At 22.7% G+C, this 19,908-nt stretch overlaps 8 protein-coding genes across 8 annotated transcripts; 5 read left to right on the top strand and 3 right to left on the bottom strand.

Moving 5' to 3' along the window:
* Positions 1 to 674: 674 nt before the first annotated feature.
* Positions 675 to 2,060, top strand: PCHAS_1453600 (S-adenosyl-methyltransferase, putative; the record flags this gene model as incomplete). The annotated part of the gene is made up of 1 exon (XM_016799799.1): positions 675 to 2,060. The coding sequence occupies one exon, from the start codon at positions 675 to 677 to the stop codon at positions 2,058 to 2,060; it is 1,386 nt and encodes a 461-aa protein (XP_016655042.1).
* A 434-nt stretch (positions 2,061 to 2,494) lies between these two features.
* On the bottom strand, positions 2,495 to 2,806 carry PCHAS_1453550 (conserved Plasmodium protein, unknown function; the record flags this gene model as incomplete). Its single annotated transcript, XM_051320964.1, has 2 exons — positions 2,495 to 2,620; positions 2,756 to 2,806. 2 exons carry the CDS (start codon positions 2,804 to 2,806, stop codon positions 2,495 to 2,497), a joined length of 177 nt encoding a protein of 58 aa, XP_051176984.1.
* An 892-nt stretch (positions 2,807 to 3,698) lies between these two features.
* On the top strand, positions 3,699 to 4,389 carry PCHAS_1453500 (p25-alpha family protein, putative; the record flags this gene model as incomplete). The annotated part of the gene is made up of 2 exons (XM_735681.1): positions 3,699 to 3,780; positions 4,013 to 4,389. 2 exons carry the CDS (start codon positions 3,699 to 3,701, stop codon positions 4,387 to 4,389), a joined length of 459 nt encoding a protein of 152 aa, XP_740774.1.
* Positions 4,390 to 5,656: 1,267 nt separating this feature from the next.
* Positions 5,657 to 6,457, top strand: PCHAS_1453400 (conserved Plasmodium protein, unknown function; the record flags this gene model as incomplete). Its single annotated transcript, XM_016799797.1, has 1 exon — positions 5,657 to 6,457. The coding sequence occupies one exon, from the start codon at positions 5,657 to 5,659 to the stop codon at positions 6,455 to 6,457; it is 801 nt and encodes a 266-aa protein (XP_016655041.1).
* Positions 6,458 to 6,958: 501 nt separating this feature from the next.
* PCHAS_1453300 (conserved Plasmodium protein, unknown function) lies at positions 6,959 to 9,066 on the bottom strand (the record flags this gene model as incomplete). Its single annotated transcript, XM_016799796.1, has 3 exons — positions 6,959 to 7,289; positions 7,379 to 8,774; positions 8,991 to 9,066. The coding sequence occupies 3 exons, from the start codon at positions 9,064 to 9,066 to the stop codon at positions 6,959 to 6,961; spliced, it is 1,803 nt and encodes a 600-aa protein (XP_016655040.1).
* A 621-nt stretch (positions 9,067 to 9,687) lies between these two features.
* PCHAS_1453200 (conserved protein, unknown function) lies at positions 9,688 to 10,962 on the bottom strand (the record flags this gene model as incomplete). Its single annotated transcript, XM_735690.2, has 1 exon — positions 9,688 to 10,962. The coding sequence occupies one exon, from the start codon at positions 10,960 to 10,962 to the stop codon at positions 9,688 to 9,690; it is 1,275 nt and encodes a 424-aa protein (XP_740783.2).
* A 1,344-nt stretch (positions 10,963 to 12,306) lies between these two features.
* Positions 12,307 to 14,751, top strand: PCHAS_1453100 (conserved Plasmodium protein, unknown function; the record flags this gene model as incomplete). Its single annotated transcript, XM_016799795.1, has 1 exon — positions 12,307 to 14,751. The coding sequence occupies one exon, from the start codon at positions 12,307 to 12,309 to the stop codon at positions 14,749 to 14,751; it is 2,445 nt and encodes an 814-aa protein (XP_016655039.1).
* Positions 14,752 to 17,015: 2,264 nt separating this feature from the next.
* PCHAS_1453000 (clustered-asparagine-rich protein, putative) lies at positions 17,016 to 18,206 on the top strand (the record flags this gene model as incomplete). Its single annotated transcript, XM_738872.1, has 1 exon — positions 17,016 to 18,206. The coding sequence occupies one exon, from the start codon at positions 17,016 to 17,018 to the stop codon at positions 18,204 to 18,206; it is 1,191 nt and encodes a 396-aa protein (XP_743965.1).
* Between the last annotated feature and the right edge of the window lie 1,702 nt (positions 18,207 to 19,908).

Raw genomic sequence — 19,908 nt, 5'->3', positions numbered from 1 at the left:
GGTTTATTATTTAAGAAGTTGATAATTTATGGGCATGCATTTTATCTAAATATTAGATAATTCCCCAAGTTAGACTTGTGAAAATGCAAGCCATATATCTACATCTTCAAAACAATACTACAATTATATACATGCATAAGTATTCGTATATATGTATAATTACTATTTTATAGATATGCCTAAATTGTCATAAGGCCATTATGAAAATATAAAAAAATAACAGAATTTTCAACTAAGTATATAATTAAGTTTTAAAATGCTTTCTTTAAAATTGCATTTATCTGCTTAGGTGGAATAAAAAATTTCCAACCAAAACTGGTATATCAATTTTGTTTAAATTTAGTTTATATATATAATTATTATTTTATTTTCCTATATAGATTTATCAACATTTTTTTTGAAAAAATATGCAAAATAAATAAATTGAAATAACCATATTTTTTTCCACTATTGCGGCGCAGCATTTTTGGCATACCCATGTTCTCTCTCTACTTCTGTAAAGGGCGAGAAAATGAACGCGCGGAAAAATGAAGTAGAAAAATGAAGTAGAAAAATAATTTGTTCCCCTTTTTATCTTAACATAATTACATGCTTCATTGGCTAGCTCACATTTTTGTTTTCTTTTATTTTTATACCTCCCTGGTGAGAATATGCATTTGAACTTACACTGATGAATGAGTAAAATATTGCTTATCCTTTTTTTAATCCTTATCGATTTAAAAAAATGTTTTAAAATAAATAATTTAAAGAATGCCCAATTGGGGGGTAAAATTGCTTACTCGCCCCAATGCAATAATGTACTTAAAAAAGAAAAAATTAAAAAAAAAGGAAATTATAACTATTCATTAAAGGAAAAGGAAATAAATAAAGATGAAACAAACATATTTGACAACTCCTACATTTATCATACCCCTGTGCTGCTCAATGAAGTAGTACAAATTTTAGATACCTCACTATTGCCCAGACAACGTGATAAAACAGTTAGTAATTTAAATACAGATACCGATGAAATGCCATTAGATAGGACTGTCACTGCTGAGAATGAACAAGTAGAAAATGCGCACGATACAAATGGTGACAAATTAAAACATTATGGCAATATGAATTATGATCACCCGATTTTATTGCATAATCAAAATGAATATATGATCGATGCAACCTTAGGAGGGGGAGGCCATACTTTAGAAATTTTAAAAAAATTTACAAAATTAAAAGTTATTTCTATAGATAAAGATATAGAAGCAATTTATTATAATAAATATAAATTAAAATCATATATAGATACAAATAGACTTAAACTAATTCATGGAAATTATAAAGATATTTTGTTTTTGCTTAATTATCATTCGTTGCCATTATTTAATAGTTATAGTGCTATTTTAGTAGACCTAGGAGTATCAACACATCAACTTAAAAGCAGCAAAAGAGGGTTTAGTTATAAATATAATAATATCCTTGATATGAATATGAATAAATATACTGAAAAAGAATATGTAGAAAATTATATAAATAAAGAATTGAAACAAGACAATGAAATAAAGGAACTATATATGACTAGCGAAATTGAGGATGGTAAAAAAATACATAATATTTTAAATACATATAATTTAAAAAAATTAAAATATATTATACAAAAGTTTGGAGAAGAAAAAAAAGCTTTTAAAATTGCAAAAAAGATAATTGAGTGGAGAAAACAAAATAAAGAAATTGTAACCACATTTGATTTAAAAAATATTATTCTATCAACTTGTAAAAATAATTATAAATCAAATAATAAAGTTTTATCAAGAGTATTTCAAGCATTTAGAATTTATGTTAATAATGAATTGTTATCATTAAAAAATTTATTATTATCTTCTCATAAAATATTAAAACAAGGAGGAGTGTTAATTGTTATTTCCTATCATTCCTTGGAAAATAAGTATATTGATTTGTTTGTTAAAAATAAAACACAATTATGGAAACAAATTAATACACACCCAATAGTACCTACTGATCAGGAAATCAAACTAAACAAATCATCACGATCTGCTAAAATGTTTGCTTTCAAAAAAGTATAAATAATATGCAAAGAGAGATCCCCTTTGGCTCTTCCAAATTTGTATATACCCACATGCATAGCTATGCCCATTTCTTTGTTTGCAAATCTGTGTATAGCTATTTCCACATTTTTAATAATTTTTGCTGTATTGTTTAAAATTTCATAAATATAAACATTTTATTTAATAAAATTATTTTATATCATTACACAGTTCTATTTTCTTGGAAATGTTATTCTATCTCCACATGTGTGCCCCTTAAAAGGACATGCATACCATATCTATTCATTGGACTGCTGATTGATATGTAGGGCATATATTGTTGTATCCCATTATTTATCACTTACAAGTGCCCCTAGTTTATGTCACTTTTTAAAAGGGAGTTCTGCTTTTGTGTGTCACGCACTAAAATGTCTATTTAAAAATATTATGAGGATTATATTATAAATTATATTTTATCTTTTATAAGCTGGGGCCTGTCGATTTCTTCTTATTCTGCCTCCATATCCAGTTTTTCTCCTAATATATTCTGTACCGTTCATAATTTTTCTCTTACGATCCGAAAAGTACCTTACAATTGCCTGTTAAGAAATCACGAATGAGTATCATATTATATATAGTTAAACGTTTTCAATTTAAAACCTTTTAAACTATTTAGCATTAAAAAATATTGTTTCTTTTTTCGTTATCCTTTTTATTGGCGATTTAAATCTTACCAAGAGCTTTGGAACACTTGGAATTTTGGGGATTATATTTATACCATTCATATCTTGAGGTTTTCGAAGTAACAAAATTGTGGTATAACTACATACATATATATAGCATATAACAGCTTGAATAATAGCCAACAAAACTGTATAAAATTTACAGTTAGTCAGCTTTGATGATTTAAAACTTTTTTCTTATTATTTTATCAAAAAAATGGTGAAAATTTTTGAATTTTTCAAATACTATAATTTTTTTTATCCTCAATTTTTAATCCCGATAAAAAGGGAAAATACATGTTGTTTTCATAAATTAGGAAACATCATTTTATTAAGTTTTATAAAAGTCATTGCTACCATAAATTAAATAAAAATAAAAAAAATATATTTTACATGCATATGCATAATATATTATAACAAATTTAATCTAAAAAAAAAAAAGTGTTAATATATTTATTTTCTAGCTATTTCCCCATATAATTTATATGCATATGTGTTAATGCAAATATTTTAATTCCACAATTCTACATGAGCATGTCATAATATTAGCTATAAAAAAAAGCGAAATAAAAAAAAAAGTAGCTTTATTATTGCCTATTCATATAAATAAAATGAATAAGCAATAATATTATATGTGTGTATTTTTTTTTCCGTTTTTTGTCTAAATTATATATTTTATATTCGTTATAGTTTATAACGTTTGAATAAATTTACAAACCCGCATTTATATATATGATTATATATAATTATATATATTATTTTTTTTTTATAATCCAATTTAAATAACAAAATATTTCTCTTTCTATCATCCTGATTTTTGTTTTTAATATTTAGCAGTAATATATATATAATTGAATGATACTCATGTCTCTATTAAAAATTTACTGATATCTTATTGTCTATCTTTTTATATAATAATTTTTATTTTTAAAATATTTATACAAATTTTATAAAAATGGAAGGAGTTTTTAATATATACACAAAAAATATGCCTGATATGGACAGTAGAACCTTTGTCAAAATTTTAAAAGACTCAAGTAATATGCATATATATTTTTTTGAAATATATTTTGATAATTTCGTATGTAGCGCACTAAAGTGTATTACTCATAAATATAGAAATTCAACAAATTTCCCCCTATAATGATAAAATACAAAATTATAAAATTGAAAAACATTTGTCTTACCTTTCGTGTGCATACATAAAAGATTTTTATTTATCTACATATTTGGTATATAACCAACATGATAATAATTTTTTTTTTTCAGAATTGTTAAGCAAAAAAATAACAGCAGTTGATGCAGATCTTGCTTTTGCTAAAGTGAAAACAAAAGGATCTAAAAGAATTAAATATGATCAATTTGTTGAAGCAATAAAACATTTAACTGAGAAATACAAATTAGATTATGATCAGTTTGTTGGAAAGTTATGTAATGAAGCTTCAAACGGACCAATATTATATGGAACAAAAGCTGAAGCAACTAGATTTCATGATGACAAATCAACATATACTGGTGTGCATAAATTAGGTGGACCAACAACTGTTGACAAAAATAGAACACAGTTTTCAGACATATCTGAAATCACGGATCGTTCTGAATGTAACATAAGAGGAGTTAATATTAGCGTCGAAAAAAATATGTAAAAATATTTTCATGTCCCTAAAAATGTGTACTTTTGAATAGAATAAAAACATATATAGAGAGTAAATTATTTTTTTTTTTCCGTTTGGGTTTCATTCCTTTTATGCAATCTGTTATTATGTCCTTTATTTTTTTAAAACTATTTTTTAATTCTAGTGCTTTTAATTAAAGGGTATTTCTTCAATTTTATTGTTTTTATACATATCAATAAAATTGTGTTATAAGCCTTTCAAGTTTTTATTTTTATTCCATAAACATTTAAAAATAATAAAAAAAAAAAATTAACGAATGATATAGCATAAAGACAAATATGCAGAGATTGAAATATTGTGAAATATAATTATGCTTAAAAAAAATAAAGGTATCCTATTTTGTTGTCTTAAAATATATGTATAAAATTATAATTTTTTGATTTATTATGTTTTTTATTTTTTTAAATTAATCTACATTTTATAGTTTAATACAAACTAGTCTAGGTTAATTTGTTGGGCATATAATTGGGATTTAAAAATATGGTGTGATAGGAAAATAATATAGTAGAACAAAATCGACAATTATACACATTTTCAAATAAAGTATTAAGAAAATTTTGTAATTTTTCAATGTTACTTTTTTTGTAATAGAATTAATTTAAATATTTTATGTGCATTTAACGACATTTCCCTGCATATATGTTGTGTGTGTGTGCATGTTATTTATGCCCTTTTACGTATATAGAAATAAGGGATTATTCTCAAGTATATTTAAATTTTCATTATTTTTTCTACTTATATTTATTAAAAAAATTTATTACAATTTTTAAACTTTATGTATAGCTCTCTGCTCTCATAAAAATTATTAATAGAGAGAGAAAAAAGCCAATAGGATTTGTTTTTTTATTTTATCGTATTCATTTTTTTTAATTTTTATTGTTTAGTAAAAAGTATATGCAATTTATTTGTTTTTTTATTGTCCATTGTTTTGACGTTTACAATACGACCAAAAATGCACACAAGCATATGTATAGATATATAAAGCGTTTCTCTATGTGCATACATATAATTGTTATAGTAAATATTGTTATATGCATAGTTGCATGTTGTCTTTTTTTGTTTTTTTAACGTTTTTTTTCGTGGATAAAGAGAGATTAGCTGAATAATAAGTATTTCTGTGGAAATAAATTGAGCTCGCGTGATAAGGAACAAATATATACATAACATTTTAGTAGGGTTTGTAAAACGGAGTGGGTTACATTCTTTACTTAATGAGACCAAGTGTTTGCATATATTTATGGTAGGAATAATGGAAAATATTGAAGTGCTTAAAAGAAGTTTGAATACAGAAAAAGTATTCTATGAATTAGATTGGCATAAACTTGAGATGGATAAATCATTTGGTGATCCCGTTTATGATAATTTTGAACGTCTTAAAAGTAATGATGATCTTATATTGAATAAAAAAGTAAGATATAATGTTAATAAAAAAAAAATTGTAAATAAAAATATGATTGGTGGTAAGAATAATGTTGAAAAAAATTATAAGTCTATTCTAGTAAATAAAGAAGGAAACTCAATAGAAAACGAAAAAACAAATACATCCAAAGAAAATAAAAGGGATTGTAATTATAACGCACTAATTTGTGCAGATAATAATGATACTAATAAATATGAACAAAACTCAATTCCAAGTACTCCGATTTGTTCATGGATAAGAGAAAAATCACCAGAAAAAACAAGTTTATATGAAATAAAAAAATGTAATTTTATAAAAGAAGTAAATAGTGAAGACCCATCTAAAATATGTTTTGTTCCATCTGTTGATATTTTATATGATGATGAAAAAGTTATATTTTTATTTTTTATATCTGGAAACTTAGAAAATTTTAGTGTTCAGTCAAATGATAATTATATTACTATATCAGGTAATAAAATCCCTTATGATATACAAAAATGTGCCAATTATTATTCCTATGAAATAAAGAAAGGATATTTTTTAAGAACTTATTTTTTTATGAAACAAATAGATAAAGAAAATATACATTATGAGCATAAACATGGAATTATGAAAGTATGTGTCTATTTGCTCAAATAAGGAAACACATAAAATTATATATCCATAAATTTATTCAATTAAAAATTTTATAATTTCTCAAATACATATTAAGAATATATTTTGTTGGAAACGTTTTTTTTTTTATATATTGGAATGTTTCCATTTTTTATTATTATTAATATTGTTCTACATATATTTCACCTATTATATTTTGTATACTTATTATATCCTTTTTTTTATACAATGATTTATTTTTATCCATTAAGTTGTGTTAATAAATAATTTTCAAAAAAAAAGGAAATCATACTAAACATATAATTAATAAAAAAATTACGAGATTGATTTAAAAACAGAAAACAACAGTGTGTGTGCATATGCAAATAGCTCGAAATGCAATTATGCATGTATGTACATAAAAAAAAAAATAATCTAGCTGTATGTAATTATTTATAATAATATGTAGCAATATGGAACAACACAGTGATGGTTAAATACGGTTAAAAGCGTGTCTACTATAATGACAGTAAAAAATGGGATACCTCAATCGGAAGATATAAAAAATATTATATTTAAGTAATCAAAATAATCACTATAATAATTATTTATATAGTTCTTTAGACATTCTTTTATTCTCAGCAAGCTATCTTCCAAATTTTTTTTTTTTTTTTTTTTTTGCTGATTTATGGAATAACTTTTCGTTTGATTATTAACAAGCAAGGTTAATTTGTCATCACTTGTGTATATTTCAAGGACATTTGCGTCTTCTTTCCTTAGTATATATATACCGTCGTTAAAAATATAACCACTAAATTCACAGCAAATATTGTCTATATTTTGACCAGGATATAAAATTATGATAATGTACACTTCTCTGAAAAGAAATAAAAAAAAATGTAAAAAATTAAGAAAAGAATTGGGAATAAATTGTGACAATTTTTATGCTCATCCAATTTTCATTACTTAAAATGTGGAGTGAACTTCTCGTTTGGTATGGTAAAGTTGCTTAATAAATTGTAGGTCAATACAACATTAGTATTATGAACAGAAAATTTGTAAAGATATTTATGTTCTTGGCTATAAAACTGATTTAAAAAACTGTATTCCGACTCAAGCTTTAATAGGTATATATTAAAAAATGGATAAGCATTGTTATATTTATTATTTTTAATAATATTATATGAACTTAATTTTTTAAATTCAATCATATCATGTCTATTATGTATAAAGAAATTATCATTTACTACTCTGTTTCCAACATAAAATACATATATATAATCGCCATTTTGATTAAATTCTTCATAGTCTATTTTTTGATTTGTAAAAAAATAACCATAATTATAAGTATTATATACATTGACTAATTGTCCATCATAAAAAAAATCAAAATTGACATGATATAATATATGATTTGAATTTATAAATACAGATATATACATATTAAATATGTGTATAACTATATAATCGATTTTTATATGATTATAATTTTTTTTAATAAATTTTATAAGCTTTAATAATTTTTGTGACTCAATTAAAATTATTTTATTATTATAATAATTCACATTTATTCTATTAATTACATATATTATAAATCCTTTATTATAATTTTTTAAAAAAGTATTAAAAAAATGGGACACGTCATAAAATGTATGTTGTTCTAAAACTGACGATACATCCATCATTACAATTTTATCTTTTGAATCATTTAATTTTTTTTTTAATAATTCAAGATAGAAAGTATCTGAAAAATTATTTATATATTTTTCATTTGAAAATATATTTAATGCTTTATTATATTCACTATATTCATGTATAAGACTGTTACTTAATTTATTTAATTGATCTTTATAATATTCTTTTCCAACCTCATATATATAATTAATATTTTCTTCATATACATCACATAAGCGCATAGTTTTTGAAAATATACTTGTTATTATTTTATTTAAATTCATTGTAGTTACATTTATATATTTTATATACTTGGTTATTCCCCTTAATTCTGCTATCGAATTTGGAAACAACTCTTTCATTTTACTTTTTAAACTTTGATGAAATTCATTTTTATTATTTTCTATACTTTCTGTAGCTGTGTATTTAAATTTATCATAATGCTCTTTTAGTCTTTCCATCTTATTTATAAAATCACCAGTTTTTAAATCATTCATATTTAGTAATCGTTCTTCTCTTTCTTTTGATGAATTTACAGCTTTTATAAAATTGCTATATCCATTGTTTAAGTCCTCTATGTTTGTTTTAATTTCACTTATTAAGTAGTATAATGCTCCGATATGATCCATGATCCGTTTTTTATTGGCCTTATGATGAAAAGGGTTTATCATATGGGATTGGAAGATCCCTAAATAACAAAAAAAGGGAAGAGAAACAAGTTACACATAATGGTCGTGAAATAGGTCACTATTAAATGAGTTGCCAATATCAAATGTGTGCACACATAATTCATAAAAAAAAATCCATAACTATATATATGCCCATGAAAGGAATACAAAGCGTTTCCATAAACATGCTTAAAAACAATTACTATAACTATTGCCATATGTGTATATATACTTACCATCCCTTGATGAAACATATTGGATCATAAAAAATGTTATTATAAGATATGAAAAAATCACAGATAGTCGGTTCATTTTTCTGCATTTTATCCCCTTTGTTTTCTCTTACTTTTTTGAAATAATTTCTCTATGCTTTTAACATAGAGGATGGATACTTTTTAATCAGCGAGCACATTCGAAGTTTGTTTTTTTAAAAAAATGAATTAATAAAAAAAAACGGAAAAATTACAAAAGTTAATTGTAAATATGTATAAATATTATATATAGCATTGTGTATGCATATTATAAAATTTATATAAAAAAAAATTTACTGCAAATTTGTATTTTTATTATTTACGGGCATATGCATAGGAAATAGGCCTAACCATATATACGAATTTTTTTATATAAAATTCATGCGCATATACTTTGATATATTTTTTACAAATATAAAAAAGTTGTAATATAAAAATGAAGAGTATACTTTTTAATATTTCTATAGTTTTACATTTATATAATTATCACCGATTTGTTCGTTCATTATTTTATGGCCTAAACGATAAAAAAGGGCCACAATGTATTTTGCTTGTAATGGATAGTAAATTGAGAAATTTTAAATATTAAGAAAAATTTATTAGTTTTACAATTTTATCAAATTTTATCAAATTTTTCAAATTTTAATTTCCAATTAATGTAAGGAATTTCCTGAAAAAAATATTATGGAAGTAAAGCAAGTATCTCCTGGTCTTCCTGCAAATTTTTTTTAATTATGTCATTAGTATGGCTAGCTATTTCACTTTTTGTTTTTGTAAATTTATATATATCATTTAAATTTTGAACAATGGAAGGAAATACATTTACATAGTTTGTATTTATAACATTTTCCATGTGATGAATTGAATTATTTAAATCGCCATTAAACATGGATGTGATTGATAAGTTGTTATAATAAATAGCATAATCGCTAGCCGCATTGTTTCCACTTTTGGTACTACTACTGCTACTACTATCGTTATGATTTATAAAATATACATTAATATTTATCAGCTCTTTAAGAGCCATTTCATATTCCTCTAAATATAAATATAAAAAATTAAAGTTCATTTGAGAGTGTGCACACAGATAGCTACCATTGAGTGAAGGAATAGGATATGTGCCTTTGTGTGCAAATTCAGGATATTTATCTTCCATTATATTTTTTACAACATTAAAATATGACTCTGCAAGGTCAAAACTTCCAATAAGAAGAAATAGCTTTCCAACTAATGAAAGTGTATTTATATGATTAGGAAAATATTTAAGTATTTTTTCTTTTAATAATCCTATAGCTTGTTCTATATAATTTCTTTTTAATAACAAGTCACATAATATATAGCAAATTATAGTTATATAGTGAAAAATTATACCAATTTGTCTATTTTCTTTAAATATGTCTGAGGGCATGTCATTATTACATATATTTATTGCTACTTTTTTACCTGAACGGTCATGTTCATTTTTGATCTTGTTCATAAGTTTTTCATATTGTAATAATAAAATATATAATCTATCAAATGAAGTAAAAAATAAACCAAGAGTGTAGGGATAATAACAATTTATTAACTTTAATAAAAATGGGACCATTGATCCATTTTCTTTTTTATATTTTAGTGGATATTTTTGAAATTTATAATTTTCTCCATCCAAATTTTCAAGTAAATTTAAATCATTGGAAACATATCGATAATTATGTAATCTTAAATTACAATAAATTTTTATTGTCATAAATAGTATATATTCAAATGGCTCTTTTGAAGCAAAATTATTTATTATTCCTTCTAAAAATTCTACGCAAGTTTTTAGTTTTTTTTTTTCTATATAACTTTCTGCTGTGCTTAAATATTCCCTTGTTATTTTATTTATCTCTTCATTCACATTTAAGTTACCTGCATTTAAGTTGTCTCCCAAGTCGTATATATCAAGGACTTCTATTTCCATATCTTGTAAGCCCATAAATAAATAAAAGAATATAGAAAATTGAACTAAACGATTATACTAAAAAATAAAAATTCATATTTATGTACCATACAAGCTGGCATGCTTTTTTTTTATTTGTTTTTTTCTATTGATTTTCCCTCCATAATATGGTGAGGCTATTTAAAGGATTATACTTTCATCCTCATAAACAATTTATACAGTCCTAATTTTAGCCGATTTATGTAAAAAAAAATTTAATATTCTTCATTATTTTTATTTATGTTGTAATAAAATTTATTTTTATATAATTAAAAAAAAAATACATAATAAATAATAGCTATTAAATAATGTTTTATGTGCCTATCCTATTTTTATATTCTCTTGGTGCATTTTTATATTTGTTTGCTTTGAAAAAATATAGGAACAAAAAAAAGGAAACATAAATATAATACATACTTGTCCATTTAAATTTAAAATCATTTTTTTTTATTCTCTATTTTTATATGTTGATATTTTCCTGAGCATTTATTTTTCCTGGTTGGTCATTTTTTTTTTTTTATTTTGGCATGCATTTATTTGTTGTTTCTTTAAAAATGGAAAAAAAGGAGACATAATATATATACATATAATATAGACCAATTTGAAATAAGATTATTATTCGAATTAATAATATATATGTACCACATTTGTGTGTTGTATATTTATACTAATTTTATTCTCCCGTTATTTTATTTTGTTTTATTTGAATGCTCACAAAAAACAACATTGTGTAACAATAGCTAATGAAAATTAAAAAATAAAAATGAACAATATGGTTGAATTGAAAATATTCATTAAATAAATATTAAATATAATAAAAAAAAACAACACCGCATAAAGGGGTACAATAATAGCTTATACACATTCTCTACATAAACAATTTCTTTCTTTGAAAACAATTATGTCTGCTATAATTGGTAGACAATATATTTTTTTTTAAATGTGTGCCATATTAATGTCACTAAACAATGAATTAATTATATATACTATTTTATATATGCCGTTTTACTTTTGTTTTTGTATTTGGTTATATGGATTAAGTATATATTTGGCCCTATAAAGAATAAGGGAATATTATTTTTTTTAATTTTGTGATAATAGCATTATGCTTTCACCATATTTTTGGTATCTTTAAAAAATTGACACATTTTTTTTAACCTTTTCTTAATTTCATTATAATTCTGTTCATGTCTATCAGCTAGCCAATCAATGTTTTAGAATAACGCTAGTTTTTTTTTTATATTAATTTTTTTTTTATTTTTTTTTTTTTACAAATATTTTTGCCTCCTTATAGTGAAATAGCGAAAAAAGTGACTATATTTATATGAACGTACAGGCAAAATGATTTTCAACAGATTGTTTAAAAAAAAGCTTGAAATTGAAGTTGACTTGTATATACTAAAGAAGGAGTCTACACCCCTGGCTTTGGACGCAAAATTAAGCATTAACAAAAATGAAATATCGATTTATAATTCTTCAAAAAAATACATATTTAATGAAAACAATATTCATGATTTTAAATATCATGAAATAGACATGTGCCAATTTAAATATTTGCAAAATGGATTAGTAGAGGAATATGGGTTAGTTTTTTCTGAAATGAAAAACATGTACTATTTTTATAAATATATAATGCTCAGTTATTTAAATGGAAATATAATTTTAACTCGGAAAATAAAATTGTATAAATATACTCAACTTGAAAAAAAATTATTCAAAAAAAATTATTTTGCAGTTTTAATTTTTAATACGTCGAAATGTGAGCATATATTGGTGATCGTTAGATCGAATAAAATAAAAAAGGAAAAATGTGCAAATATTCAAGGAAATGAAAAAGATATTATAAATATAGATTTAACAACATTGGGAACGAAGGAAGAAGAAAACAAATGTATTACCATTTCTGATGAAACAAAGAGTGAACTAGTATATGATACAGAATGTGAGCAATATTACGAAGAATTCAGTATAAAAAACCTTAAAGAATTATATAAAAGAAATAAAATATTTTTAATCTATATCCTAAACTCCTTTAATGATATTTATTTGGGAACTGAATCCATTGGTCTACACATACAAAAATATTTTATTAGTAACATGCTCAAATTTATTGAATATAAAACATTATATTCAGATGGGGAAAATTATAAAAAGTATTATGTAGAGGATGCTGAAAGTTCTGAAGATATTTCTAATAGTGCTAATATTGATGATAAAGAGAATAGAAATATATGTGGAACGAAAAAAGGGAAAGAAAAAGCTAATCAAGAAAAATGTCTACCCATAAACTCGGATAAAATAAGCAAAGACAGCAATGGTGATAATAACCAGGATGTAGGAAACGAAATAAATAAATTAAATGAAAAGCTTCTAATCATTATAGAATCGAATAAAATGCTAATAGAATATATTCGAAATATATTGATATATAGACATGACTTTCAGAACAATATAATTCATATAAAACAAAACTATGCTGATACCCATTTAAATTCTCAAGTATGTGGGAAATATAGCGATATAGATGAAAGGGAACGAAATAGTAGTAGATATAGTGACAATGATAGAGAAGACAATGATGATAATAAAAGTAAGCATTACTCACTATTATCCGATTTTGAAAATTCTGATAATTTAGATGATAATGATTCAAATACTGATATGAAATATAAATATGTAAATACAAACGAGAAGTATTCATTTGTTTTTAGACAAAATTATATGCCCTCAAAAGGAAGACGGAATAATAAAAAAAATGAATGGGTAGAACGAAGAGAAAAGAGAGAGCATATTATGGACAAAATAGAAACAGAACGAGATGATATGAATTATGATAATGTGCTCAACGATTTAAGTATTTACAAATTTGATGAATATGGAAAAGAAAAGAAAATATATAATTCCAAAAAAAATTTATTTGAATATAAAAATGAGAAATGTATACCAAAGAATGCACATATTAACGATAATGAAGGAACTAAAATAATAGTATTAAATGAAACGAATGAAAATAATTTATTTATGATTGATGTAAATAGTGAAAAGATAATACGAAAATGGGATACGGAATATATACCTATAATTGAACTATTAAAAAAGGAAGAAAATATTTATTGTGGTTATAATAAAAGTAGTATATATTATGTTGATACAAGAATAAAAAATTGTATACAAAATCAATTACAATATAGCAAAAATACTCCAGGTATTGAACATGCTAGTATGGATAAATATGGAAGAATAGCTTTATCCAATACACATGGTGAAATAAAATATTTTGATGGTAAATTAAATAAATATAATACAATAAAAAATTGTAAAAATTCTATTTTTTGTGCAAATGATATTGTTGATTTAATTGTATCACAAGACGGTTTATATTCTGTAATTACATGTGAAAAAAATGTAATAATTTGTGAAAATGTAATAGAAAATAATAATAGTAATGATAATGTTTTTGAAAAATTAATTAAAAAATCAGATCGTTCAAAACAAAAAAAAATACTTCTACAAATACATTATATTGATGTATTTACATATAATCTTGGAAATTATGTATTTATTAAAAGTCTAATAAATAATGACAACACTTTAATATTCACTTTCTCCAAAAAGTTCTATGTAGTATGGTATTTAAAGGAAGCAATTAATAATCAAATTTCATATATTATTAAAAAAGTTAATGATAATATTTCCGATATGTCATTTTATAATACAAACAATATTCAGGGAATTATTATGGCCACTGAAAATTCTCTTAAGTCTAAACAAATTAAGTACATATAATTATACAACTTTTTTATTTGTGTGTGTATTATTTTTTTTTTTTTTAGCTAGCCAATTTTTTTTTTTTTTTTCTAGCTATTTTTTATAACTTAATTTTTCTATATTCCCACTTTGGCTATTTTGGCTTAATTCTTTTCATTATGTTTTTATATTATTATGCATCCTTTTTTAAGCATGTTTACACACATTTATAACAATAAAAATGTATTCGATTATAATAATTATTCCTATTATTGGAACTAGTAAAATTTTGAAGGGGATTGTTATAGCTTTTTTTCTTAATTTATGAATTTTATAAGAAATAGGAAACTATACTAGTGCATATACACCTATAGGGTGTAGGACACATATATAAAGATTTAGCTAACACTTAATAAGTCATTTTTTCTTGTATAAATAAAAAATAAACATTAAGCATATTTGTGCAATATAGATCCTCAAATAAATGATTAAGATCATTTTTCAATTCAAACAAAATAAACATTACTTATAATACGATATAATGAAAAGGCTAAGGAGGCATATTTAAGTTTCTTTTATGCTACCCCAATTTATGATATGCCTATATAATTACTATATGTGTGTGTGTGGAAAAAACTAGTGATATGCCCATTGAATCAATTCTCAAATTATAAATATTTTAGAAATATTCCAAATTTATACTTTATTATAAGTATATAAATATGTATTTACATATGTATCAGCATATAGTGTAGAATTTTGCATGTATGTATATATTTACCTACCCCTAATAATTTAAAAACAGTTAGATCAGCAAGTCTATATTTGTTTAAAATGCACATATATTCGATTTTATTTAAGAACATATGATATAGAATAGGTTTAGGTACGAATAAAAGAGGAAGCTATAACTTGTGTAGCTCCAAAAATGAAAGCATGAATGTCAATTTAATATTTTATTGCTTTATAGTTTATTATACTTTTTTATTGTTTCATTAAAGGGGTTTTGAATGATATATGTATATCTAACTTTTAAAAAATGTCTTAGTTTTGTAGATATGTATATTTTATTTTGATAACTATATGGAGGTAATATATCATATTCAAAAATATGTTCAACACCTTAATGTTGTAAATATAGATATACATTTTTTATTTTATAATTTATATGAAATATGTTCCTCTATTATTCTCAAATTATTTTATTTTTAAAAAAATGGAATGTTTGATAAAGGGGGGCTTTCATTTATTGAGCCATTTACCTTCACATTTTCCCCTTAACATGATTTAAATGTAAAATAGTTTTAATACTTTTGTCAAAAAAAGGTAAATTATAATATATATAAATATATATATTTTTTTGAGATTTCTTTTGCTTTTTATAAAAAAATTAATGTTTTATAGATATGTGTATTATAAATGAAGTTTTCTACAATTTATTAAAAGGGTTTAAGAAGGGAACTTATTATTATGTGTTTTTTTTATAATTCGATTTTTATTACTTTTTTTGATTTCGTTACTTTGGAATTTTATTTCGAGTTATAATGCTTATTTTATATATATAGGAATTTATAATTTTTGCCATACTTTCACCTCTATATTTTTCTATTTTTTATGCATATAAAAATATATTTATTTCATACCACGTTATATTAAAAAACGGTATATTATAAAGATATTAATATATATATATATATGCTTACATTTTATATACACATAATAATATTTAATAAATAATGCTATATATTATATATTTTTATTTTCTTTATATATTTTACATTTTTTGATTGTTCTTAATTTATCATTTTTTTATTTATATATATATTTATTTATATTTAATCAGATTTCTTATTTATTCTGTTTCTTTTAAGCCCTCTATAGTTTCATTACCTTTTTAATATCTTTCGCCTTTTATATTTTTTGTTTTTTCCTTTTCTATTCCTGAAAATTCAGAATTTTATTTCATATATATATTGAATATGCATTCTTATATTTTTATAATTTGATTTTATTTATATAATACATCAAAAAAACGCAATTACGATTTTACATAAATTTTTATGTCATCTATAACGGCTTTACATTGTTACTAATTACAAAAGGGTGAGCAAAAGCCCACATATACTTATACATATACATACTTATTTAAGCACAATATATCAAAGCATATATGCATAGCACTGTGTAGAAATACATAACATGGTTATTGGCAGTAAAAAATTGGAAGCAATAGCAAATATATATAGATACTGTTTTGTATACATATTATTACACACAAAGATATTAAAATTAATAATAATAAAATGAGCAGTGAAATATTAAATGCAACAATCGATGGAGTTCTAAATACGAAACTTCATATTCAAAACATCCCCCCACACATTACCGACTCCCATTTAAGATCGGTATTAGGAAATGCAGGTCAGATTAAAGATATATGCTATTTTAATAAAAGTAAAAAGCAGATAAATAATAATTTTGGTAATAATAAAAAAATATATAATACAGCTTTGATCACATTTAATACTCATGAAGAAGCATTAAATGTTTTGAAAAATATAAAAAATTTAATTGACACAAGTTCTGAAGAAAGAAGTATTGAAGCAAAATTTGCTGTTCCTAATCTTAATAACAATATGCTTAATAAAAATAATATGAACGGAAATATGTCTAACAATAATAACAATTTCCAAAATAATTTTAATAATGAAAATTTTGGCAATAACAATAATAATATGAATAACTTTAATTTTTATAATAACAATTCACAAAATAGTTTTATGAACCGAAATGTAAGAAATAAAAATCCAAATAATGTAATGAATATAAACAATATGAATAATACACAAATGAATAATATGCCTATGATGAATCAAAATAATTTTATGCTTAATAATAATTATAAAAATAATAAGAATATGAATGACATGCTAGGAGATGATACTATAAGTCCCAAAAGCGCGAACACCAATATTAATAATAGCGGTAATAATAGTCCTATGTTCCGACAAAATAATAATGTAAATATGTATCAAGGTAATGATAGTGCATTAGATGAGCATAATGACAATACTGAAGGATTAAGTTTATGGGAAATTTATAAAGATAAAAATAATAATACTTTTTATTATAACAATTTAACAAAACATAGTCAATGGAATAAGCCAATACATCCAAATAAACTTTTTCAGCATAACAATAATGAAAAAACAAAACAAAACGGACCTAGTGGAAGTAATTTATTTATTTTTCATATTCCTAGTGAATGGACTGATTTAGATTTATTTCAACATTTTTGTTGTTTTGGAAATATAATTTCTTCAAAAATTCAAAGAGATAGTACAGGAAGAAATTCAGGATTTGGTTTTGTTAGTTACGACAATGTTATGAGTGCACACCATGCAATTCAATTTATGAATGGCTATTTTGTTAATAACAAATATTTGAAAGTTCAACTCAAAAAGGGAGAAGACATAAAGGATGTACAAGATTAAAAAAAAAAAATGTAAACTACATGCCATTATTATCAAGCAAAGTTAGTACAACTTTTTATAATACAAAACAATTAGCATATGAATATGTGCATTATATTGTCCAATTTCACCATTATTACAAGTTTTACCTTACTTATGCAGGTTTTTAAGCACATTATTATATGAATATGTAACATATTTTATGCATTTACTAGCTAAAAATAAAAAGTTTTATAACTATAATAATATTGTTAAGGAAAATGTTCATAAAGTGGCAAAAAAACATGCCCTGTTCAGAAAAAAAAAAAATAATTTATAAAAATGCATATTTCATAATATATTTATTTTTATTTAATAAAGTGTTAAAATATTTATATATTAAATGCTTTATGTTTTTTTATTCTACATAATGTTAAAATAATAACATTATATTTATCCATATATGTACACAATTATATATATGGGCACATTTTTGGTAAAAGGATTTACTAAACATTCATAACAAATTTTAATAATTATGCATGAACACACACATGCATAAATACACATATTCATATAATAAGTTTCTATACATATAAATTTGTATCACACTTATGTGCCTTATAAAATATAATATAATACCTGTAAAATAAAAATATTTACCGTGTATATATATATGCTTATACTTATATATGTTTATTCATATATATGCATGCATTTTACTATTTACTTGTATAGATATTTATTTATCTCTATTTTTTAAGATAGCATATGCCTTATCATAATATGCTTTACTTTTTTGATTTAACAAAACAATAAAACTCAATTAAATAAACTTTACATAATATACCCATTTATAAATAAAAGAAAAATATTTAAGACCATTGAAAAAAACCCAAATCGGCCATTTTTATCATTTCAATTTTGTATAGAGTATGTAAATATCGCGCATACTAATATATATACGTAAATTTTGTTCGGTCTATATTTTTTTAGTAATACCATGTCGAGTAGCTATAATAATCAACCCGTATATACCTCTTTCAATTTCAAATTCAAAATATAATACGACAATTCATAGTCATGCATATCATATTATAAAAGCTACGACCAAATTGTATCTTACATTTTTCAGTTGTATATCATTACTTGTTTTAATTAAGTAAGTATCCTTAAAAATGTTAATTTAATGGTTAAATAAGTTCGGAATTATGGGCATAGGTTTATATGCATACACACATATGATGATCATTTAGGTATACATGTAATGAATAAAATTATAGTGAAAAACAAAAAATATATACAAAATGAATATGATTATATTTTAATTTAGCAAATATATAATAAAATATGGAAAAATAATCACAATATTTCTGAATAATATATATACATATAATTTGAAGGAAGCTACATTATCGTGCTTATTTCGTTTCCCATTTTTATAAAAAAATTATAAGCAAAATAACTATATTTATATGATAAAATATAGACATAAAAGTGTGTATTGGGATTGGCAAATAAAAATAAGCTACTTAGGTAAATAACTTGTAAATATTTTTTTACATATAAGTATTTTCCTTTAATCATAATATCAATTATTAAAAAATACATATAATACAAATTATAAATTTGATAAAGTTTATTATTAATTTTTTGTATAAATAATATAAAAGGTTTTTATAATTATTATGTACGAACAGCTGATATAACTATTTGTATATTTTGGTTAACTGCTTAATTTTTA

This window comes from Plasmodium chabaudi (assembly GCF_900002335.3).
Source record: "Plasmodium chabaudi chabaudi strain AS genome assembly, chromosome: 14".
Classification (NCBI taxonomy): domain Eukaryota; phylum Apicomplexa; class Aconoidasida; order Haemosporida; family Plasmodiidae; genus Plasmodium; species Plasmodium chabaudi.
This window is presented reverse-complemented; position numbering and strand designations above follow the sequence as displayed.